General features: G+C 42.2%; 2 protein-coding genes across 4 annotated transcripts; both read left to right on the forward strand.

Moving 5' to 3' along the window:
* Positions 1-503: 503 nt before the first annotated feature.
* On the forward strand, positions 504-15,247 carry tmc6b (transmembrane channel-like 6b). 2 transcript variants are annotated; one of them, XM_049719841.1, is made up of 21 exons: positions 504-639; positions 4,514-4,678; positions 5,540-5,670; positions 8,632-8,796; positions 9,562-9,717; positions 10,075-10,183; positions 10,270-10,354; positions 10,718-10,975; positions 11,385-11,599; positions 11,680-11,824; positions 12,151-12,306; positions 12,412-12,590; positions 12,675-12,765; positions 12,854-12,951; positions 13,228-13,323; positions 13,415-13,490; positions 13,766-13,899; positions 14,024-14,200; positions 14,349-14,427; positions 14,514-14,600; positions 14,809-15,247. In XM_049719841.1, the coding sequence occupies exons 2-21, from the start codon at positions 4,623-4,625 to the stop codon at positions 14,821-14,823; spliced, it is 2,508 nt and encodes an 835-aa protein (XP_049575798.1). In that variant the 5' UTR covers positions 504-639; positions 4,514-4,622; the 3' UTR covers positions 14,824-15,247. The 2 variants fall into 2 exon arrangements, with proteins under 2 accessions (XP_049575798.1, XP_049575799.1); XM_049719842.2 differs by having other exon boundaries at positions 520-639; positions 4,517-4,678.
* A 774-nt stretch (positions 15,248-16,021) lies between these two features.
* On the forward strand, positions 16,022-23,903 carry aspscr1 (ASPSCR1 tether for SLC2A4, UBX domain containing). Of its 2 annotated transcripts, none has more exons than XM_049719852.1 (17): positions 16,022-16,152; positions 16,358-16,413; positions 16,714-16,828; positions 17,264-17,364; positions 19,020-19,077; positions 19,146-19,219; positions 19,328-19,871; positions 20,539-20,598; positions 20,680-20,819; positions 21,084-21,165; positions 21,234-21,300; positions 21,591-21,653; positions 21,930-21,982; positions 22,491-22,542; positions 22,638-22,707; positions 23,093-23,283; positions 23,613-23,903. In XM_049719852.1, exons 1-17 carry the CDS (start codon positions 16,063-16,065, stop codon positions 23,621-23,623), a joined length of 1,827 nt encoding a protein of 608 aa, XP_049575809.1. In that variant the 5' UTR covers positions 16,022-16,062; the 3' UTR covers positions 23,624-23,903. The 2 variants fall into 2 exon arrangements, with proteins under 2 accessions (XP_049575809.1, XP_049575810.1); XM_049719853.1 differs by having other exon boundaries at positions 20,539-20,595.
* The last annotated feature ends 18 nt before the right edge of the window (positions 23,904-23,921 follow it).

The raw sequence follows: 23,921 nt of genomic DNA on the forward strand, positions 1-23,921 counted from the left end.
GTAAATCTCTGTCACTGTTGACATTTTCAAATGATCACTTGTATAACAGACTTGAAAAAAAGAAAATAAAAGGAAAAAAAAATCTTCATGTCCCGTCACTGGTGACCTACAAAATTTATAGACCAGCCCACCTGCTTCTCATATGGTCCTTGGGGGCTACTGTTGCATTGCATAGCAGAAAAAATATATTTACATACATTTATAAAATACATACATTAAGACTCTATTAAAATTATAATTATACCACTAAATGTGTTTTTAAATATAAGTATAGAAAATTAATATTGTTCAAAAAGTGGTTCCAAATACCCGTTGCGCGACTGGAGCGAATCAGACGTAGCCACTGTGAGAATTGCCTGGGGGTAATATATAGATTACTCACTCATCAATCAAAGTTTCATGATATTGCTAAATACATAAATCCAGTGTTTTCCTAAGTAAAAAACGTTCTAAGCAGGATATAAGACGCGTCAAACTTAATACAGCATTGCGCTTTTGCATTTTGTACAATGCCCCAAAACCAGACACCCACTCAATCATGATGGTTTCCCCCGTGCGAGTTCGGTGGTTGGACCGGGCTGCTGGCTGTTTTGACAACTGGGAAACTGAGACTCGGCTGTCTGTAAAGTTTCAAAACCGGTGAGTGAATGCAGATTTATTTCACTTCGTGCATTTTATCTCAGTCAGGCATTGTTAGAACAATAGAATTAATATATGTCGCCGTATCGAAACTTTTGACATTTTAATAAGATTGATTATTTGACGAAGTAACACCGGGACATCTAACGACCAGCTTTCCATTAACAGCTGATAGAGTAGCAATGAATTGAAAAAAAATATAAATATATTATTTTATCTTCATGTCATCCAGAGAAGAAAAATGCAGACGTTTTAAACAAAACCGAGCCGGGTGAAACGCTTGTGTCTTTTGTTGAGCAATGGCAGGATGGTTTGTTGTTTTGGAGCTTCCACGTACACTGTGTTTGCGCCTTCCCACTTTCCTCGATGCATGCTTTGTGTTTGCAAACGCAGTGGGGTCTTTTCCGTGCCGATGAAGCCAGTATTATAACTTTGCCCCCCCTGGTCTGGGTTGAATGGGTGCAGACCCACTTGTAGTAAAATTGGATTTGTTGCAATCTACATAATAATACGTTATCCTTCATTTACATTCTTACTGCAAATAAATGCATGCATTTGCTTTGGCAAGTTAAGCAGTAAGCACACAATTATAGAGAAGTTGTTCTGCTGGGTTTTGTTGTTGCACTTTGGACACATTCCTTTTAACTCTGGATTCTATTTGGCCCTCTGGGAATCTTCCATCCCATTTAGTAAGTTGAGCATTTCTTTACAATGACAGATGTGACACCACTCCTTTTTCCTGTTGTGAATTAATCAGCTTGTACGACAAGCTGAACACTTTGGTCATTTATGTCTGTACTTTAATCTGGACTATTTTGGGGGCAGTAGTGTGGCAATGACTCCCCCGCAGTATTCTATCCCTGCTGTATTGGCCATGAGAACAAAATGTACACTTAGTCACTGCGCCTTTTTCCCACCAGTTAACAAAACAGTATTCATGCAGACATGATTTCTCCTATTAAAACAGAAAGGATGAACAATTACAGGACTTGGTTTCAGTCGTTTTAGCTCCATAAAATGAAACACTGTTCACTCCAACCTCTCATGAGGCAAATGGGCGTTCATTACCAAGAGGTTGGAGTATTGCGTTACATCTAGGCAAGAGGCGACTTGTCCTCAAAAGGCCCAGTTTAAAATGAAAAGCCAGCCCCCTTCAAGATGGACATTTTCACTGGTAGAGGCAGGATTTCATCACCAAGCAGCAGAATTCATCCAGGTTATCAGTGATGAAAGTCCCCAAAGTCCCAAAGTCAAAGTCCCAATGATCATCGTCACACACACATCTGGGTGTGGTGAAATTTGTCCTCTGCATTTAACCCATCCCCATGTGATTTTAATCCATTTGATCCTAGTCTGTGTGCATAAGCACTGCAGCTCTCCTTACCTTTTGGTTTAATGTGCTTTTCTGTAGATGTATCAATCTAGTAGATCTTAGATTTTTCTAACTTCTAGACTATGGGTGTCAAACATAAGGCCCGGGGACCAGATATGGCCCGCCACATCATTTAATGTGGCCCCCGAAGACAAATTGTGCATCGACTGCGAACTGTCTTAACTTAATTAAAAAATAGAGCTATTGCTAGTAATCTTTTTAAAATATTTGAACAATTTTTACTAGTCTCTGATTTCAAAACTCAAAATTCATCAGTTTGTTGTGTAGTCCATACTGCGTAGAAGACAAAGCGTTTACAGTCATATTGGCCCTCTGAAGGAAACTATGACTACAATGTGGCCCGCGACAAAAATGAGTAACACGCCTGTTCTAGACGCTCACGGTGTTGGTAGTATTGTGCAAAAATCAAAACAGCTTACTCATAGACACATTTTTCGGAAATAGACAGCAAAAAGGGAAAAAAAACTTGGTTGTTTATTTCCACAATTAATGGGTTAGTGCGCATTCCAGACACTAAAATATACTCAGTCTTATACAAGGATACTTTTACTGTTTAGTACCTCTTAACTCAGACAACAGTTGATGAATGGAATAATAGATGAGGTTGACTTGTCTTGGCTCTGGCCAGACATTTGGGATTCCGGATGCAAGGTTGCTTGATGTGTGTTTGTAAAGACGCAGTGGTCTTATAGGTATATTTATTGATACAGTAAAACCCGGAAAAGAAGTGTCATGAGCACAAACACACCAACTTCCCCTATGACATATTTGTCACTAACTTTGGGTGATGAAGTCAAACGCTTCCATTATATGACGTATTGTATTTTACCCCCGAGGCTGGGATTCTGTATGACAAAAACATGGCCATCGCTTTGATATGAGGTAGCCTTTGACGAGCACCCATCGGGATCCACACTGTGTGATGTGAAATTGTTTTGAAGAACAACTGCTGAAGGGAAACAAAATGAATTTTTCAGAAGAGGTGATAATACTGTGATTATGTTCTGCTACTTCATGATTTTAGAGGAGCAGATAGGGTTATTGATGGATGAATATGAAGACAAGTCGCGCGATGCAGCTCTAAAGGAAAACTGTCTTGCTCCTTTTAGTACGTATATGTTGTCACAAAAAGCTTTAAGGACTTAAATATGTTTTCTGACTGTGAATGGTCTGCGTTTGTTTCCAATTTATTTGTGATGTGTTGACAAGTCACACAAACTGAAGATTTCTCTGCTAACCTTAGACTGTTAGGCCCTAGCCAACTGGTTAAATTCCACATTCCTGTCACTACTCACTTGCAGACAAAGGTTTGTGTTTTTAATACATACAATAATGTTTTACTTTGTGGTGGATTTCATTTTATGCTATGTGTGACGACTAAAAATAACAAAATGAGATGTGTGAGCTTGCGTGCTTTCTCCCTCCTCACTGATTAATTATTTTAATAATGATTCAAATATTATTACTTTGATTAGATTTATACTTTTGAAATGGCAACCAATTTGGGGTTTACTGTGCCTCTCGTTAGCTAGAATAGGCTCCAGTACACTTGTGACCCTAGTGAGGATAAACAGTTACAGATAGGGGTGCATTTAATGATTATTTGAATATTGATTAATCATTATTTTGTCTATTAATCAAATCGTAACATGTTTTCATTTCTATCCCTTTATTGAAAAATCAAGACTTTCATTTTTATTTTCTGGACTAATACTAACAATTATGATTCAGTTGTCATTGTTTTTCAAATTAACGTATACAAGTGCACTCCATTTGCCGTTTACCAAAATAAATAAATAAAAAATAATAAATAAAGCCTTTGCCGTAAAAGATGACCCGTGATATAGCGAGGGAACACTATAACAACACAAATGTTTTATTTTTATTCCATACAAATATCAATTAGTTTTAGGTTTTGGGAATCATTTAGTTTTGGGATATTTGGTTTAGAAAGTTGACATGGATTGAATTGCATTTAAATTTCAAGTAATCCCTTGACATTATGAAGTTGGTTGCACACAATTTTGACAATGCATTATTCTGCTTTTGTTCATGAATATTCATGTTCCAAGGGACACGGTGACGTTTGACTCAGTCCTCATCACATGCATTGCTACAAAGGAGCTCTTGACTGAGACACAATGACTTACTTCTCATGACAAGTCCTGACAAGAGTGCTGTTTAATTTGGAAGACCCGCACCCATGTAAAGAGCCCTAATAGGATTTTATGACAGAACTATGTGACAGTAATATTGCTTTTTTCCCCCCTTACTAAGAAGCACACTTGGAGAAATTCTTAATGATCATAATAAGCTTAATAAAGGTCTCGATATCATTTCCACATAGAGTTCAATGAGTGCACCGGGCAAGTCAAGACCCGTGTGTCCAGATTCCAAAGTAGTGCGCTGGCTTTCCCTCCTTTCTTTACTTGTCGTATATTCATGGTCCCGCCTCCTCTTTTGTGTCTCCTCCCCTTTCAGCAGGTCGCGGAGTCAGTGCCATGGTGGAAGTCAAGCACATTTATGAGCTGGTGAGGGTGTGAACTTTGCAACAAGGAGTCCACGCGCGACCCGTCAGCGGGAGATAAGAATGGCTCGGAACGTGAACTTTGACCTCGGTCATCCCCTCATTGAATCCGGACTAGAGTGAGTGGAAATGTTGTGTATTTTTATGTTCTGACACTGCAGTTGTGTACTTTTCTCTTTGGCTTGTTTCAAGCTCAGTGGGCGGAGAGTAAGGAATTCAGGTGATTGGAGGCTTTTGCTGTAGGACATTGTTTGTCTGTGCAAGGGTAGATCATAATCCATTTTTTATTTGCTTGTTTGAACACTCTCAAGTTCTATGAAGAGCCTTAAGTTTTTTCACGAGTTGACCCAGTTGGAGACGTTATTGTCCCTTTGTCCATGAATTTAAAGCTCTGCTATAATTATTGTCACACAACAATGTAAGCGGCCAGTTTCACCCAACCCCATTCTGTAATGAAACAAAGGTTGATAAAGCAAAATGCTGAAAAGAAATAAATTGTGATTGAAAATGTGCTCCTGAGGACTACGGTTATCACAAATCTATTTAAATAATCCATAGTTTCAAGATTGAATGGTTTAATCTAACTATTAAATGCATTAGAGAGTAATGGATTTAATAGGTAGAAATGGAAACTTTTTGTTGTTGACTCTGAATGCGGTTTCATATTGTGACTGTGATTGTTGCCTAACAGTACAGATGTGAACCACTTCTGTAGTTTTTGTTTTATGCAAACCGTGTTGTGGTCTATGACGTACCGTACATCAAGCTAACACAGAGCTTCTGTTTAGAGTTTGTTCCACTTAGAGTACTTATGACCCAGATACCTTGCCGTCATGTTTTCTAGGCTCTCGCATTTTTTCAGTGAGTTTGTACTGAAGTGGGACTTGTATCGCTTGTATCTATGTACCACTTGTATTCTTGTGTTTATAGTTTTGTTTCCTGTCTTTGTGACTGTGCTCTCATTTGTTTATCACGCTCAGAAGCCCAGCAGATGAGGAAGGTGTTCATGACTCATTCCACCAGCTTATAGCAGAGCAGATTCACAATGGAGACCTGGATGATGCCTTCGAACTGCAGCAACTACAGAAAGAACTGGATGATGAAAGCCGAGGTACATAAGCAACGCAACTGCATTCCATCCACAACTTTACAACTTTCATTTGGCAAAGGACCCCTTCAGCTGACTAAAAACATGCCTTTCTAAAAAAAAAAAAAAAAAAAACTCTCTATACAATGGGCTTTTTTTTTTTTTTTTTTTTTTCAAAGTCAAAGTCAGCTTTATTGTCAATTTCTCCACATGCCAAAGACACACAAAGAAACCGAACTTTCGTTCCCCCCTATCCCACGGTGACAAGACATGGCTCACAACAGACAAACAAGTAACAAGTATAACAAAAGCGTGCTGAATAAATAATGAATAAATAACACAACAATAAATAAATAAATAAGAGGAGCAGAAAAAAAAGGAGCAAGTGCGCGTACAGCAGACATTCCCGAAAATAGCGCAACAGTGCCACACGCTACGCAGAAGGGGGTAGCGAGTTCAGGGCCCTAACAGCCTGTCGAAAGAAGCTGTTGGCAAGTCTGGTGGTGCGGGAGCGCAGGCTCCTGTACCTCTTCCCAGAGGGCAGAAGGTCAAACAAAGAGTGAGCCGGGTGACTCACATCTCTGGCAATCGAGGTTGCCTTGCGGGCGAGATGGGAGGTGTAAATGTCCTTCAGGGAGGGGAGCGAAGCACCAATAATCTTACCAGCCGTATTCACTATGCGCTGCAGGGCTTTCAAGTTCTGTTCAGTGCAGTTACCACCCCAGACAGCGATGCAACTGGTGATGACGCTCTCAATAGTGCCACGGTAGAATGTAGACAGGACTGCCTGAGGAGCACATGCACGCCTGAGTTTCCGCAGGAAGTACAGGCGGCGCTGAGCTTTCTTTGCCAGTGACGAGGTGTTTGCGGACCAGGAGAGGTCCTCACTGATGTGCACCCCCAGGAACTTGGTGCAGCTCACCCTCTCCACCACAGCACCGTCGATGATCAGCGGCAGGTGTGTTGTGTGACCCTTCCGGAAGTCAACAATGATTTCCTTGGTCTTATTAACGTTCAGCAGGAGGTTGTTGTCCCTGCACCACGTGGTCAGAAGGTCAACTTCCGACCTGTACCGAGTCTCGTCGCCCTTCGTGATGAGACCCACCAGAGTCGTGTCGTCAGCAAACTTCACTATGCGGTTGTCGCTGTAGGTCGCAGTGCAGTCATGCGTCAGCAGGGTGAAGAGTAATGGACTAAGCACGCAGCCCTGGGGGGCCCCCGTGCTCAGCGTGATGCTGGCGGAGATTTTGTCGCCAACACGCACCACCTGAGGCCTCTGACAGAGGAAGTCCAGTATCCAGTTGCAGAGGGAGGTACTGAGGCCCAGCTCGTCGAGTTTGCAGATGAGTCGCTGCGGCACAATGGTGTTGAAGGCAGAGCTGAAGTCCACAAACAGCAACCTCACATATGAGTCCTTTCTCTCCAGATGGGTGAGGGCCGAGTGGAGGGCAGAGCAGATGGCATCCTCAGAGGACCGCTTGGCACGGTACGCAAACTGGAAAGGGTCAATGGTGGGGGGGAGAACGGACTTGATGTGCTCCATGACCAGCCGCTCAAAGCACTTCATGATGATGGGCGTCAGTGCCACAGGGCGGTAGTCATTGAAGCAGGACGGTGCAGGTTTCTTCGGCACAGGAACGATGGTGGCAGCCTTGAAACACGAGGGGACGATGGCCTGCTGCAGGGAAACGTTAAAGATGTCCGTGAAGACACCCGACAGCTCCCCAGCGCAGTCCTTCAGCGCTCGACCCGGGATGTTGTCAGGGCCCGCCGCCTTACGGGTGTCAATAGCGGCAAGCGCCCTCCTCACACCGTCGGCAGAGAGGCGCAGGGGCTGCTCGTGTGGGGGGGGAGTGGTCTTCAGCGGGCAAGTGCTGTTCTGGGCGTCGAAGCGAGCAAAGAAGCGGTTCAGATCGTTCAGCAGACGGACGTCGCCCTCACAGCTCCTCGGCGCGGGCTTGTAGTCCGTGATGGTCTGAATGCCCCGCCAAAGGCTACGTGCGTCCTTGCTGTCCTTGAAGTGGGTGGAGACCTTGCGCGAGAACGCCTTCTTCGCTTCTTTGATGCCTCGGGACAGGTCGGCCCTCGCTGTCCTCAAGCCAGCCTCATCCCCCGCTCTGAAAGCCTTGTCTCTGGCCCTCAACAGTCTGAGGACAGCCCCCGTCAGCCACGGCTTCCAGTTCGCGCGAGTGACGACGGATTTCGAGCAAGTCACATCATCGATGCACTTCGTGATGTAAGAGGTAACAGAGTCAGTATACTCCTCTATGTCCGTCCAATCGTTGTAGGTGGCTGCCTGCTTAAACAAGTCCCAGTCAGTGGTGTCGAAGCAGTCACGAAGTGCATCGGAGGCACCCTCAGGCCACACTCGAACTTGCCTCCGAACCGGCCTGGATGCCTTTACCAATTGTCTGTATGCGGGCAAAACGCTTTTGAAGGTTAATGCGATTCCTAAATTCTAGATTTCAAAGTCTGCGTAAAATCGAGATTTAGGTGTATGTATATGTAAATATTTATATATATATCTGTACCAATTGCCCCATGGGGGTCGCGAGCGTGCTGGAGCCTATCCCAGCAGTCATCGGGCAGTAATGAGCGGGGGTCACCCTGAACTGGTTGCCACCCAATCACAAGGCACACAGAGACGAACAACCTTTCACACTCGCACTCACACCTATGGGCAACTCGCACTCACACCTATGGGCAATTTGGAGTGTTCAATCGGCCTACCATGCATGTTTTTGGGACGTGGCTGTCAGTTTAACATGTTCATTATATTCATTGATTCCATTGCAAATTAACGTGCTATAAAAATGAACGCAATCAATTTTGAGTGGCAAGTTCATGTGCCCACAACACTTTTTATGTCCTCCAAAAGGTGTGAGTGCAGGAAGTTTTGTTTACAGTATGACCATGCCGAATGTCTGTGTTCTACCATACAAAAATAGTGACTTTTACGTTGTATTTTTTTTTTTATTCCCTTAGACAATGTGGCTCATCTGTCAAGCGCTGGACCAGAGCGCAGTGAGCGGAGGAATCAGGGAAGACTGGTGGAAATGCAGGATGATGAACAACTAGACCCTGCCACTAGTGAACGTTGGTCTTCAGCCACCTTAAAGATCCTGTCCTCCATGCCCAGTCGCACCATCGGTTGGTCTTACCATACCTGTGGAGAAACGGAGCTCATTAGCAGTTTTTAGTTGTCTTGTCACGCATTGCATGCAGAGGATTCCTTTCAGATAATAGAGTTGAAACATCATGGAACTTACTCAAGGTTTGCACGTGCAAATACCATTGCAACTTTAATTGCGCTCGTAAATAGATATGGAAGCTGCTCGACGAATTGGGCGGGCACAGTAGTGCGATTTTGCATGTTGCACCCAAACCTGCAAAATACTAGGAGGAGTAGCTGTAAATAGATTAATTAGCACAATAAGATAGATCAAACATTCACTAATTTTGCTTCATTAAATGCAGCTTCTGAAAGGTATGTGTAAAATTGCACTGCCGGGTGTGACGACATCGGTAGTAAATTTGGTTATATGTGTGCACTTGATTGATGCTCTCTTACCAAATGTGAGCTGGTGTGTTGCAGCAGACCCGCCACTGACCTTTTCAGCTGAGCGGAGTTTCATGGGGAAGCAGAAAAACTATTTTCCTGTCAGCATTTGTACAGCACCACATCACTGGGACTATTTTAGTCTTGTCACCTTGCTTTGCAGTCTTGCAAAGTATTTGTTGTCTTTAGCATTGCCAAAATAGAAATAGTCTTTATTCTTGTGATATGCCACTCTCATACCCAAATCCTATTTTACAGAGTTCATCTATATCATTTACCTTTTTATGGAGCATGCATAAGACAAGATTCTAAATGGTGATGACTGTTTTCGGAACTGGGTCCATGTGCTTTTTTAGGTCGCAACAGGGGAGCCATTATCTCTCAATACTACAACAGGACCATGCAGCTTCGCAGACGCAAGCAGAGCAGACCCTCCATCCAAGACTTCTCCCGCTCGGCTAGACCGAGCATTCGAGGTTATGGCATCGAGACAGACGGTGCAGATGCAGAGGGTGAGAAGAGTGAAACACCGTTAACAGGCCTATCAGTTAAAACAAAGTATTGATGTATTAATGATCAGTTAAAATAAAGTATTGATGTATTAATGATCACAGTTGGAAATTCAACACTGTGATCATCATTGTAATAGTTCACAGTAGCAAGAAAGTCTAATGAAAGGTTTTTTTTAACAGTTGCCCTGCTCATTTATTTAGGGTTAGGGTTGAATTTTCATTGCAAAGATATATTTCAAAATGGGTTTGTGTTGGGTGTGAGTCAGTTGTGAGCATTCTGTACCTATTTTGTGGCTATTGCAGGCTGTTAAGTATGTTTAACTTTTTTTCAATTTGCACCAACTTTTTGTGCTCTAGCAAATAAAAGGGATCGTCTGGTGAATAACCTGCAGAACCTGTCGGTGAGCGACAGAGTCAGGATGCTCCGGGCTATGCCTCTTAGTATTTCAGAAAAAACGGAACTCAAGTACAGTAGTGTTTGATTGTATTATTTTGTATGGATGGCTTCTATTGTCTGCTGAATATTGTGTTTGCCTCTGTGCTCATGTGCAGAAAATTAGCTTTGCAAAAGGAGAGACGCCCTCTGTCAAGCAAGCAGATCCCCTGCTGCAGTCGACTCAAATATTACATCATTATTGTGAGTTACTTTCACCTCCTCTATCTACAGCGCCTCTCCCACCCTTTTTTTGTGATTTACTGCTCTTACTTATTTATATTCACAAAGACTCTGTTACTGTTTTTAAATTACTGTTGTAAATGTATTAATTTGGCAATGGCTGCATTATCATCACATGACAGACAAGGTGAAGTGAAAAGTTATCAATCTATAAGAAGCCATCAGAAAAAAAATCTTTTTGTCATGCTTAGAACACAAGAGCACAATTATTAAAATATTTTCTGACAGTGGTTAACAGAGATGACGTATCTGGATATTTTTCGAAGATGCGATGGGGTGAATGGTGTTAACGGAACGTTGTTTGTGCTCACTTCCTACTCTCAGGCTGCAAGACCGAGTTGGTACAGTTGGCTGTCTTTCGTGCACTCTCTGCAGCTGTGGCAAGTGGCACTCAAGCGAGTGAGCGGCCGTTTCGGCAGCGGAGTCCTGTCGTACTTCCTGTTTCTCAAGACCCTGCTCTTCTTCAATCTCTTCCTCTTTCTGATGATGGGTGTGTTCATAGTGCTTCCTCAGGCAGTGCACCCACCTGCTCTGTTTGACAACACACGAGCTTTCACTGGACTGGAACTGTTTACTGGAGCGGTAAGATGTGCTTAGGATATCATTTGAACGGAGGTGTGCCACTTCACATTAGTGTATCGCAAGAGATCATCAGGGGTGCTTTTGGAAATGATCCAGTTTCACGAAATTGGTCTGAAAAAATATTTAATACAAATATGTACCTATTCTAGTGACATACAGTAACAGGCAAAACAATGCATATTTGCTGGATGAATATAGAATGGGTTATACAATTAACCTGTGTAGTATTCATTCGCCCGTTGCAGTTCATGCAACCTAATAATAAATTTGTGTTAAATTAAACAGGCCCACATTTCACACTGAGTAAATTGAGACCATCATTATTTCTATAAATGTTTTGTGCCATTCTTGTCACCTTGCATCTGTAAATAAATAATATTAACCAAATGAATTGCATTTCATGTTTCAGGGATATTTCTCGGACTCAGTGATGTACTATGGGTACTACAGTAACTGCACGCTGCGTACGAGCTGCACCAATCAAAGTGCTGCGCAGTATATGTCCGTGTCCAATGGCACCAGTAATGACTGCACGTTGAAGCATCTGCCTTACAAGATGCCTCTTGCCTATTTCTTTACTATAGGCATGGCCTATTTTGTCACATGTATCATCCTTGTGTACAGGTACGTGTTTATTCTAGAGAAATGAGCACTATGAGAACACTTAACTCTCTCTTTACCTATTTCATTTCATCTCCCACCAGCATGTCAAAGTCATTTGGTCGAAGCTTCCGAATTGACAAATCTCATAGCATACTGGCAATCAAGGCCTTCTGCTCCTGGGACTTCAAGGTCATCAAAAAATCTTCCGTTAAACTCATGTCTGGGAACATCTGCACCCAGCTCAAGGTACAAGGAAAAATATTCGTTTGTTTGCATTTTGCCTTACTTTGACGATGTATCCACCGTGCAGTAGAGTTGAGCTGAGCTCACCCATTATCTAGCAAATCAATTCAACAAGAACATTTTTTTCTTCTGAGTGGCTTTCTATACATAAAACTACAATAACATGTTAGAGATCTGTCAGTTTGGTATCCTTCACAAATGATAATAGAAATATTGTATCAAACAGAAATGAGCTTTCGGTACTTTGTACAAATAATACCATAATTAGCATAAAAGAATGTGATGCAAAACCTTTTCTCGCGTCATCTCACTCGATCCCCAATTTGCAGGAGCTGCTAGCAGAGGTGAATTGCAAACACACCAAAAGGACTCTTTGCCAGAATCTGTGGAGACTGGCAGTCCACTGTCTGGCGTGGGCTATTTGTGTAGCGAGCACCACCGCTTGTGTGCTCGCCATCTATTTCTTCTCTGACCACATGCACCAGGTATGGCACTGTAGTAAATGTTGGTAGAGTGCCCTCTTGTTGGAATGTTGTTTGGTTGTTGTTTACCTAATATCATCCCGTCTTGTACTCCCTGTGTCTCTCTAGAATCTCCAGCAAAGTTCTCGCAGTGTGACCATGAACCCCTTGCTGAAGGAAGCCAGCCTCCTCGCCCTCCCTGTGGTGGTTTCCTGTATCAACTTGCTGCTGCCTATTATGTTTAATCTGGCCGCATGGATGGAGGAATACGAGTCACCTACCATCCGCACATACGTTGCCATTAGCAGGTCGGACCACCAGAGCAATTGCATGTGTGCAAAAAAAAAAAGAGTATCAGACTGTTAAAAAGGCACCGGTATGTCTTTTTCTAGAAACTTGATGCTAAAAGTGAGCGTGCTTGGAGTCCTCTGCTACCATTGGCTGGGTCGGGTGGCTGCTGAACCAAATAGTCTCGGCCTGAAGGTAAGAGCTTATCATTCTAAGAAATCATTTTAGAGTCTGTCAATTGCGTTGGTTTTCTTCGATGTGTAATGATTTCTTTCATCCGCAGTGCTGGGAGAGTTTTGTTGGCCAAGAACTTTATCGCTTCCTCTTAATAGATTTCATCTTTACTCTACTAGACACCTTGTTTGGAGAGTTTCTTTGGAGGTGGGTCATTCACAATTGTAGTGCTAAAAGAGATTGTGTTTTGATTATTGTGTGCTGATTGGGTATAATTAGGTAGTGAGTGAATTATTTAGGGGCAACATCCAGCATTACTGACAACATCCAACACATGGTGGCGCTGTGGTGTGGAGAAAAAAATAGTTTAACGGGTGTATGTACGTTTTTGAGCCTGTATAGATCTCCTGTGGGGATTAGAGAAAATACCAAATGTTGCCTTTGTGATACATGTCACTTTTTCACTTTTCTTCTGGTCTGCAGGTTGTTTTCAGAGAAGGTGCTGAAGAAGAAGAGGAAACCAGTGTTTGATATTGCCAAGAATGTCCTTGACCTCATCTATGGGCAAACGCTAGCCTGGTACAGTATGAGCTCTGCTTCTGATGTCAACAGTATAAACCTCACTGTTAACTTACTGATTGATCACTAAATGGGAAATTGTGTTGTTCAGGCTTGGCGTTCTCTTCACGCCTCTGCTGCCCGCGGTACAGATATTGAAACTCCTGCTGCTTTTTTACATTAAAAAGGTACATTGTCATTTATAGAAACTGTGCAAATAGATGCATATTCTTCAATTACACAATTTGACAATAGTATGGATGTGAGTATATATGTATGTAAATATAAATATTGAGCTATTTTGTTGTCCTTATATTTGTCCAAACAACTGTACGTTTAGTTGTAGTAGGGATAGAATATGAACAATGTGAAGGCGGTTTGATCATTTCTGTTGTCTTACATGTAATATTTAGATGGAAACTAAATCTTTATACTATACGCAACAACCTCCTTCACCCTCTAGAGCAGTGTAATGATGAACTGCCAGGCCCCTAGTAGACCATATAGAGTCAGCCAGATGACCACCATCTTCATCACTCTCCTCTGCTTCCCCTCCTTCCTCGGAGCCTCTGTGTGCGTCACCTACACCATGTGGAGGTAAACTCACATTGTATATAACTTACATAAGGTCTTTGTTTCTCACTGTGGCCAATACAGAGATCACCATTGTCCAACTCGTACTTGTCTCATTTCACATCATATGCATTGTCTGTCCCTGCAGTATCACGCCCTCCTCGTCATGTGGGCCCTTTCGTGAACTCAAAGCAATGTTTCAGGCTGGAAAGCGTTGGGTGCAGGACCTCGAAAAAGAAAATCCCAATTTATCCATGTTGGCCAGGGCTCACTCATTTCTGGTGGAGAACCCACTCTTCCTGTTTGTGGGAGCAGGCATCTTCCTGTTAGTACTCAACAGTGAAAATCTAATATAAATGGATACAAATGCTTGTGTGACAGTTCAAACACAACATGCCTGTATTCGCACATGCTTGGTTGGTTAGGGTTATTTCCTCATTGGACAATGACACAATTTCTGTTATTCCCGTCAGAATCGTCATCTATTTCCACAGCCAAGTGGTTGATGGTCAAAGGAAGATTATCAGCTTACTCCAAGAGCAGATCGAGAATGTATGCAAAGTTGCATATAATACCCACCTAAATTTTCTTTGACTATTTTTCTTAACATCCCACTGTGTATTGCTCTCCCTGCTCAGGAAGGGGAAGACAAGAAGTTTCTCATCACTCGCCTGCAGTCCATCCATGAGCAGAGACGAACCTCCGCCCGGAGACTCACAAGCCAGGTGAGTAAATCTGGGTTTGCGCTGTGGGTTTAAGTGCGTGGTTCCAATTTAGTATCTATATCAGTTTTCTTTTTAAAAATCCATCAAACTATCTATTTGTGTCAATAGACCAATGCAGTGTAAACTCCATCCCAACATACGTTACTGAACGATTACATCTATGTCGTAAAAGAATTTAACCCCTGTCAACTCCTTTTTTTCCCCCCAGGATTCCAACTGTTGAGACACCAACGACTGCACTCCAGCTGTTAAGCTTCCTTCAAACCTGAAGGCCTTTTAACTGGAAAAATCACTGACAAAGGGTAGTGCCATATGACCAAAATTCAAGCGTCTAAAGCATTTGTTGAACTGAACATAGGTGTATTTGATCAGGAAAAATTCTCTGGCAATAAGAAAAATGAAAAATAGGTTTCAGCTTTGAGAAAATAACTGAACTCAGATGTTAGGGAGTCAAAATAATAGACTGCATAAGTGATAAACTGATTCATTATGTTTTGAAAAGTTGTAGATGCACTTTCATATGAACTGTGAACTGTTTTAATGTTTTTTTTTCAGATCTTGTGTGAAAAGTATATAAGTTGTCTAAGATTTGTGTATTTTTAGGTATAACACTGTAATTGTACTTATTAAAACTAAGTTATATTTTATACATGTTGTCATGGACTTGGACTTCTAATCAATCGCATGGCACAAACAAGACAAACATTCACACTTGTGGACATTATAAGTCTATTACACACACATTTTTTTGACTTGTAGTGGATATAAAACAAATCCACTTTGTCCACATCTCATGTTCAAATGTCATTTTTTTATTATTATTATAAAAAACACAAGACCTTGATTTCAATCAGTCAGTGCAGTCTCAGACCTGCAACGCAGTACAGCCTTTGGACTCCAGCAGCTCGGCCAGAATGGATGACGGATTTTGCCAGCACTGGTGAGCAGAGGAAGCAGTCATTAATCTTCTCTGGTAAAGGTGCACAGTTACAGTATAATAATGTGAAGCCTGCAACTTTTTCATCAGGTCAACCTGCAAATAGTGAAAATGCACATTTGACACCCATTATAAATGCATTGGTGATAAATGCATGTTGAAACGGATGAAAGTAATACTTTCTATGGAAAATATTCTCACATTTTGATTTTGATGCCCGTACAAATGAAGCAAAGTAAGTTAACAGTGCATGCTGTATATAAAGGCAGGTATAGACAGAATAAAACACTGGCAGGGGAACTCAACTACATAAGTGATTGAATATGAAAGCATAACAAAAAATGCCTAAAAAGTTTCATGATATAGAATCCTCACGCCAATGTGACGCAGCATGATTTAATGTTTTTAATCACCATCTCAACCGCACCAATAATTTATTTTTGAAACCGAGTACCTTACTGCGTGTGTGTGTTTTGTTGACCAATAAAGCTTGTTCAAAATAACCATGTGACGTCACGAAACGCAATGGCAGCGAGTGGTCTATCCGTGACGGTCCTAGCTCCAAATGGAAGAAGACAGACAGTTAAAGTGTCTCCAAATACACCGTTATTACAGGTAATGCTCATTTAAACAAGTTTTTGCCTTTCCTGTTTGGGGTGGTTTGTTTCAGTATTGGTATAAACAATTTTGTTTCGGTTAGCTTGTTTGGCTAACTGTAGCCGTCGCTGCAATGACTGATCAAATTTGTGTATCTGGGTTTTGTTTTGCTGTCGCATCACGTAAGGTTGTGTGTCTTACGTTTCAGTTGTCTCTCTTGTAGGTGCTGGAGGAGGTCTGCAAGAAGCATGGATTCGATCCTGACAATCACGGCTTGAAGTAAGTAGTAGTGTGAGTTACTTATTGAGATTTAGAATTCAACAGCAAATGGATGGATGGATACGAGTTATCATGTTTTCCTTCATTCAGTTGTCACTCGGGATATTTTCTGTATATATATATATACAGTAGATGGTCTTCGCGTTGATGCCAACAAATCAAATGTTGATAAAACCCATTTACAGTTAGGTCACATCATAAGGGAAATTTTTATTTGCCCATGAATTCTATTTAAGACAATTGGTGGATATGCTTTTAAAATACAATTCTATGAACACCACTGGGCTCTTTCTTTGGCAGGTTCCAAAGGACTGTTCTTGACCTGACACTGCAGTGGAGATTTGCCAACCTGCCCAACAATGCCAAGCTAGAAGTGGTGCCAAGTACAAGGAAACAAATCGTAGCTGATAGTCAGGTAAGTTACAAAATGGTGTGGGCACGAGTCCGCTTGTTTCTCTTCGGTGAGCCCATCCCATCTTTAAAAAAAAAACCTTTTTAAATGGGTTGTCTTTTAATGCTGGTCAGGAACTTGTATGACGTGGAAGCCGTCTTCATAGTTCTAAGTGAAAAACGTCTACTAATGCAGATATTATCTGGAAATAGGTATACACATTTGATGTCTCAGTTGCTCTACTGTAAATATCTGATTTGAGTATATTGTTGAATTAATCTTTGCTTTTTTTAATTGAACATCAAGTGTTGATTTTTGTGTGTTTTTGAAATCATTTGGCACAGCTAGCTTGTTGAACTAACATTCTCACTTTTTCCATCCAACCCCATTAATAATGTGCTATTTCACAAGAAAACTGGGTCAATACGTGTACTTATTCATACCTTCTATATCTTCCAGGTGCGGATTGCGCTGCAGATGGAGGATGGCTCTCGTCTCCAGGGTGCCTTTTCTTGTGATAAGACTCTTTGGGAACTCCTGACACATTTTCCTCAGATCAGGTGGGTGTCAGGCTACTTAATAGTGCTCTCTGGTTTTGAAATATCAAGTGTGTTTTTTGTTTGTTTGTTTTTTTGCTGCTGGTCCTCAACTCTACTTAAAACAGTTTGACCTAAGTGTCTTTAGTCGTACATTGAGGTCACACAAAACAAGCCCCCTCTCCCTCACACAGCTTTTGTCCAACAGTTCCAGCATTCATCTAACACTCATCTCGAGTAAATTACATACCGTATTTGCCGGTGTACAGGTCGACTCGGTGTATAAGTCGACCCCCTAAAATTCGACGGAAATTTACGATTTTATGATATATCCTTTGTATAAGTCGAGCTCAATTGTTGCATTATATTAAACTTCAAAATTCAATATGCGAAATTTATTGACGAAATGTGTTCAAATTCCGGGAGGCCGTGCGCATGCGGCTGTTTATAAGCACCGTGGAGGAGATCGCGGCCGGCGAGCTCGCGCACGCCGCCCGGCACCAACGGGAGGCCGGAAATAGCTCCAAGCCGAGCGGATCGGCACTTTATAAGCACCGCGGAGGAGATCGCGGCCGGCGAGCTCGCGCACGCCGCCCGGCACCAACAGGAGGCCGGAAATAGCTCCAAGCCGAGCGAATCGGCACTTTATAAGCACCGCGGAGGAGATCGCGGCCGGCGAGCTCGCGCACGCCGCCCGGCACCAACGGGAGGCCGGAAATAGCTCCAAGCCGAGCGGATCGGCACTTTATAAGCACCGCGGAGGAGATCGCGGCCGGCGAGCTCGCGCACGCCGCCCGGCACCAACGGGAGGCCGGAAATAGCTCCAAGCCAAGCGGATCGGCACTTTATAAGCACCGCGGAGGAGATCGCGGCGCCTCATTGGACTTCCAGCGGCCGGCGAGCTCACGCACCCGCCCGGCACATCCGGGAGGCCGTGCGCACGCGCCAAGTGGCCGAAAATAGCCCCCGCCGAGCGGATCGGCTGTTTATAAGCACCGCGGAGGAGATCGCGGCGCCTCATTGGACTTCCAGCGGGCCGCGCACTCGCGCACGCCGCCCGGTTCAAATTTTCTAAGTGCAACGCACAATGAGATGCATGAGAAACGGCCTTGGTTACCATCACATTTGAAGCGATGAATACGAAGTTAAATTTTATGACTCGGTGTATAAGTCGAGGTCGATTTTTTTCGGTCGATTTTGGATCGAAAAAGGTCGACCAATACACCGGCAAATACGGTAATTCCACATTCTCATTCTTTTCACAAGAAAATTTGCCTCTTTGAAAATGTCCTTCTTGACTGGCAGTTTTGGTTTGATTTGGTTTGATTTATTATGAACATGCAAATTATACATAAGTAAAACAGGAAAAAAAGAAAAACTGCCAGCACAAAATGTATAGCCAAAACAATGAGAGAGAAAAAAAATTATAATCATAACAATGAACAGAACAGCAATTCACCTGCTTGTCTGAAAACAAACAAAAGGTAAGATTTTCAGAATTTAGCCAAACACTGATAAAACATTTATGGTTCCATTATTTTCAACACGTGACAATGAACACACTTTACTTCACGGATGCAGTGTGCTATTTAACATAAGAGTTTTTCTCGCTGTTTTCTCAATTACAATGTGGATAATCACTTCAATGAACCCTGCCTCAAATATTTTTCTTTCCGCAGTGTGTCAGAGCTGACCGAGTCTGGGTCCACTCCTGTGTGTGTTTACATGAGAGATGAGGTATGAAATGTATCTGGGAAGACAGCAAAATTCTGTCTGTAGGTTTGACACCCAGCGTGTGTGTGTAGGTGTGTGGCGAAGAGGCCCTCAAGAAGGCTACTCTGAAGTCTTTAGGCCTTACTGGAGGAAGTGCCATTGTCAGGTAAACTTTCATGTTAGGTTTACCTGTGATTTCAGATTCATAACCATCAAATCCTAGTTGGTAAGGAAGTCATTTAATCGTGTTGTGTTTATAATTTACTCTTGACAGGTTTTTACAGAAAAAGGACAAAGCGCCAGAAGATTGCATGGAGACAACTGAAGTTACTGTTGTGCCAGTGCCCCCTGCTGTCAAAAAATGCCCCCAAAGCTCAACGTCTCAGTTTGACTCCATTCCTTCTCATTCTCAAAACTCAGTATCAGAAGAGACGACTATAAAGCCTAAACCTGCTCAGTCACTCAAAACCACCCCGGTGCTCACACCTGTTTCTTCCACTAGTACACCTCCTGTTCTACATCAAACATTGCAGGCTACAAATCAACCAAAGGTTCCTTCTGTAGTAAGAGGAATGTCAGAGACGGATAGTGAGGAGGCAGGGCCATCAGGGCTGAACTCTCAGTCATCATCATCATCTTCTGATCCCATGGTGCCATTCATTCCTTTTTCTGGAGGGGGTCAGCGCCTTGGTGGTCCGGGAGGAAGTGCAGTTGGCCGCACGCTCTCCTCATCGCTATCATCTTCATCACTGTCAGCGTCTGCTGTAGAATCGCCTAAAGCCAAGAAAGCAAAGCCTTCTCATCATTCTGCTGCCAAGGTATGTGATGCGTGAAAATGAATACGCTATTAATTTTTATATATTTTTTGCATATACAGTAGTGCCTTGAGTTGAGTGTGCTTTTTCTAGAGATGCAAGTTGTCGCTTTATCTTTTTTTCTTGTAAATTTTGCGGGTACACCTTCAGCTATTTATAATATGAGTCAAACAGATATAAAATCAAAGCACTTGCAACTAGCATGGAGGAATAATAAAGGCCTGTTCACTTTCCGTGCAGCGCCATCAAAATGTTGTGTTGAGGCGCTGTCAAGAGGCCATTTGCCGAAATGGCGAAACTCCTCGAATTAAACAATGTAACTCGAGAGCGGCATACCTGTGATGTCATAAATCACCTCCAATAGTCTAGGGAGGGGGCTGCAGAGTGATTTCTGATGAGTGGCGCACTTTACTGTCAACGACTGCATGAGGAAAATGGTAGCGGTGCTAATAAATGTGGCAAGGCTTTCAAACTGCTCCCTGCTCAGCTTCCAAATGGGAAATTATTCCCTGTTTACTTCTTGGTTGGCTGCTGTGTCAGCACTTCTAGATAACGCAAGGTTGCACCGGGGGAACCATCGTCTTTTCACACTTCCCCACGAACGTTTCACGCTGAGCAATCGATTTTGCCTCAAGTTAACATTTTCTAATGAGAAATTCTTCTTCTGCAGCCTCAAGCCACTGCCGAAAAGTCAGATGAGATTATGGATGGAGCAGCAAAGTTCTTGGTGGTAAACACTTGCAGCCTTTAAATGCTACTTGTTGGGAATTTCTCGTGTCTTCATCTTGGCTTTCACTCTCTGTTATGGCAGCCAGTGGAGAGAGAGCCTCTCATCTACCACCTGGAGCGTGTGTCCCATCGCTCTGAAGAGGATGCGGAGCTGCCAGATGAGTTCTTTGAAGTGACTGTGGATGATGTACGCAAGCGTTTTGCCCAGCTAAAGAGTGAGAGGTTAGTCGCTCAAAGTGATAGTGAGACAGAATATGAGTCATACACCATTATTTTTATCTTTTTTTTTAATCTCAAGGTACATTATTGATGAACTGACAGCAAATGTCCTCACAGCTACTGTCGACTTGTGAACTAGTCCCGCACCTCTTTGATGCATTACCTTTCACTGTGCTCTTCTCCCACTAAGCAAAGTTAGAATCAACCTTTGTATTTATTCTACACATCAGATTATAACTCATTGCTCTTTATCCCTTTACTCTACAGGAAATTGTTGGAGGAGGCACCGCTAATGACTCAAGCGCTTCGAGAAACACAGATGAAGGAGAAGTTGGACAGATACCCCAAAGTGTGTACACCTGATTCCCGCAGTGAGGCACATGACTACGTATATGACCACTCATACTTTTTGTCCAGGTTGTGCTGAGGATCCAGTTTCCAGATCGACATGTTTTACAGGGCTTCTTCAGGCCCCTTGAAACAGGTTTGTGTGTCCCCCAATTTTTTCACGTCAGCCAGTAATATTAAAGCTCCTTGTGACTTAATAATTGTTCACAACAGCAACAACAAATTAGAGAGGAATTCCAGTCTAAAATATAGCTGAACAATTAATCAAAATCAAACTAACATAGCGATGTAGTAGAATGCAATTTTCAAATCGCAAAGGCTGCATTTTGCGCATGGAACACTTTGATGAATTTCCCAAATAATTCAGCGCCTTTGCAAAACATAAACACAAAACAAAAGCATGGTCTCATTTTTTTTTTTTTCTAGTTGGGGCTTTAATGGATTTTGTAAGGAGCCATTTGGAGGATCCGCTGCTCAGTTTCTACCTCTGTAAGTGACGTGCAGTCAGATGCTTCCTTCACACCCACCATTTCCTGTTGGCATTTGTTTTGAAAACATTGTTCATAATCAAGAGTGTTTGCTTAATCCAGTCAATCCAATAGTATCTTTCCTTTTCCACATTTGGTTTACAAATATTGGGCCTTCAAATCAGCAAATAATAATAGGAATAAATATAAATTAAAATACGTTTAAACATGTAAAGAGTAGACCAGTGTACAATTTGGCAACTTCGGATAGCTCAAGTTGATTTCATTTCTTTTCCAGTTATCACTCCCCCCAAAAAAATTCTGGATGATCCTGCTGTCACACTTTTCCAGGTAAGCCTCATCACACTGTTGATAGTTTAGGGAGCAAAACCGTTTCTTTAAAGGACTGGATTCAATCAGTTACATTGTCTGAATCATTCTAATACTAATGCAGGAAAGTACTGGATCAAATTCATAAAATGTGATCAAGGTAAAACAACAATCACTTTTGACTCATTTATAGCAACAAAGAATGATGCCTGAAATATGTGATGCATAGAGACATTATGAAGTACAACTGAACTGAATTGAGTGTGGATGCTTAAAAGGAATACATCAAATTGTCCATTTATGTGAATACGAGTGTGAACAGCCATCCGGGGTGGGAGCCACCTCTTGCTCAAAGTGCATAGAAAATGCATACATATAGCTATACTGTATAGTCAGCAGAAATTTAGCACTAAGGTACTAGTAGTTGTTTGATTTGTTGTGATAGTCAAATGTGTTGTGTACCTGGTGGATACCTGAGTGCCAACCATCGTGTAGATTGATGTCTTGCATCCCAATGTGTTCTCCCTAGGCTGACCTGTTTCCCGGTGCCCTTGTTTACCTTGGCTCTGACATGAAGACAGGTTTCTGATGTTTTATTTCCTTTTTAAGCTTCATTTGAAGTAGATCCCATTGTGGCATTGTTCTTTATCACTTGTCTGTTTGCATGTGTCAACAGAATTCTACTTAAAGAGGGAATTCCTCGAATCCTCGGTCTCGGCTTTGCAAGCAAATGAATCGATTGCCAGGTGCGTTGATCGATAGATGTGTGGAGTTTATTTAGCGAAACTACTATCTTGTAAGTGGATGTCTGAAGTTCCAAACACAGTTTATCCACCATATATGACTTCTTGCAAGATCTTAATTCCGCATAGTGCTAGGGCCAATGAGTAGGTAAATGCGGCCCTGGGGGTACTCACTAATTTTCCAGTGCCAGTTTGATATTAATGACAGTGTGAAACACTGATTTTACACTGTTAGATAACACTTACATTGTTTATAACTTATCATTGTAGTCTCACTCTATAGATTTTTTTCTTTAAAAAAACAAAAGTACAACATTCTAAAGAGTTTTCTTGTCCACCTTCTTTTTCCTACTTGTCCCTCATCTCTAACCGACCTCCGACATCCCAGCTGTATGCTCCAGTCGACAAAACATTCCCCCAAGCCTTCGTCCGAAAAAGAACCGCTGCCTCCTGCAGAGCCAACTGCTGACACTAACGCGTCCACGCAGAACGATCAAAACCAACCGTCAACTCACACCCAGGCTGCTAAGCCTGGCAGAGCCAACCTGGGCAATGTGCCCAAGTGGCTCAAGCTTCCAGGTGAGGATGGGACCCAACAGAGAACACACGCACACATTATTCCCCCCTGCTTTGAATTTTGGCGTTTGATCCCAGACATTATGCTGACTAGATAACTTGGACAAGCAGCTGCTCACTTTATAGGCTATTGATAGAAGTTTCCAGGTCATTTTTGTTTGTCTATTGAATTTTTATTTGAATAACAGAACACTAAGTAATACATACATATATGAATTAATTAATATTAAATTTTTAACTGTTGTGATTCACATTAATTGTGAAAGTTTTGTGCTTATTTTTTTATCTTAAAAAACTGCTGTTTTAATTTTGATTGTCTGTTTTCCTTACAGGTAAGAAATGAGACTGTGTAAGTGCAACCAAGCCAGATGTGTAGCACACACTGCCTTGCATAGCCAATATATGCACTTGGACCTCAGCTTTGTGACTGCTGTGCACTTAAATTCAACTTGGAAGATGCCCGTCACTTTGAACTGTGTGAGGTACTGACTAGTGGAGTGAAGAGTTCATATTTGTTAAGAAGACTGATGTGATTTCATTCTGGTCAATGTGTGAAGAAAGACTGCTGGATGTGTTTTATTCAACACAGTTTAAGAATTAAATATGCTGTTTGAACAGTACAATATGTGTTAATTTTTTTA

This window comes from Syngnathus scovelli, chromosome 5 (assembly GCF_024217435.2).
Source record: "Syngnathus scovelli strain Florida chromosome 5, RoL_Ssco_1.2, whole genome shotgun sequence".
In the NCBI taxonomy this organism is placed as follows: Eukaryota; Metazoa; Chordata; class Actinopteri; order Syngnathiformes; family Syngnathidae; genus Syngnathus; species Syngnathus scovelli.

Bases quoted from the DNA above. Each gene is read 5' to 3' on its own strand.
- tmc6b (XM_049719841.1), top strand. From the start codon at position 4,623: ATGGCTCGGAACGTGAACTTTGACCTCGGTCATCCCCTCATTGAATCC. The intron at 13,324-13,414 runs GTACAGTATGAG...TGTGTTGTTCAG, and splicing joins TATGGGCAAACGCTAGCCTG to GCTTGGCGTTCTCTTCACGC. The intron at 13,491-13,765 runs GTACATTGTCAT...TTCACCCTCTAG, and splicing joins TGCTTTTTTACATTAAAAAG to AGCAGTGTAATGATGAACTG.
- aspscr1 (XM_049719852.1), top strand. From the start codon at position 16,063: ATGGCAGCGAGTGGTCTATCCGTGACGGTCCTAGCTCCAAATGGAAGA. The intron at 19,220-19,327 runs GTAAACTTTCAT...TACTCTTGACAG, and splicing joins GGAGGAAGTGCCATTGTCAG to GTTTTTACAGAAAAAGGACA. The intron at 20,820-21,083 runs GTTAGTCGCTCA...TTTACTCTACAG, and splicing joins GCCCAGCTAAAGAGTGAGAG to GAAATTGTTGGAGGAGGCAC.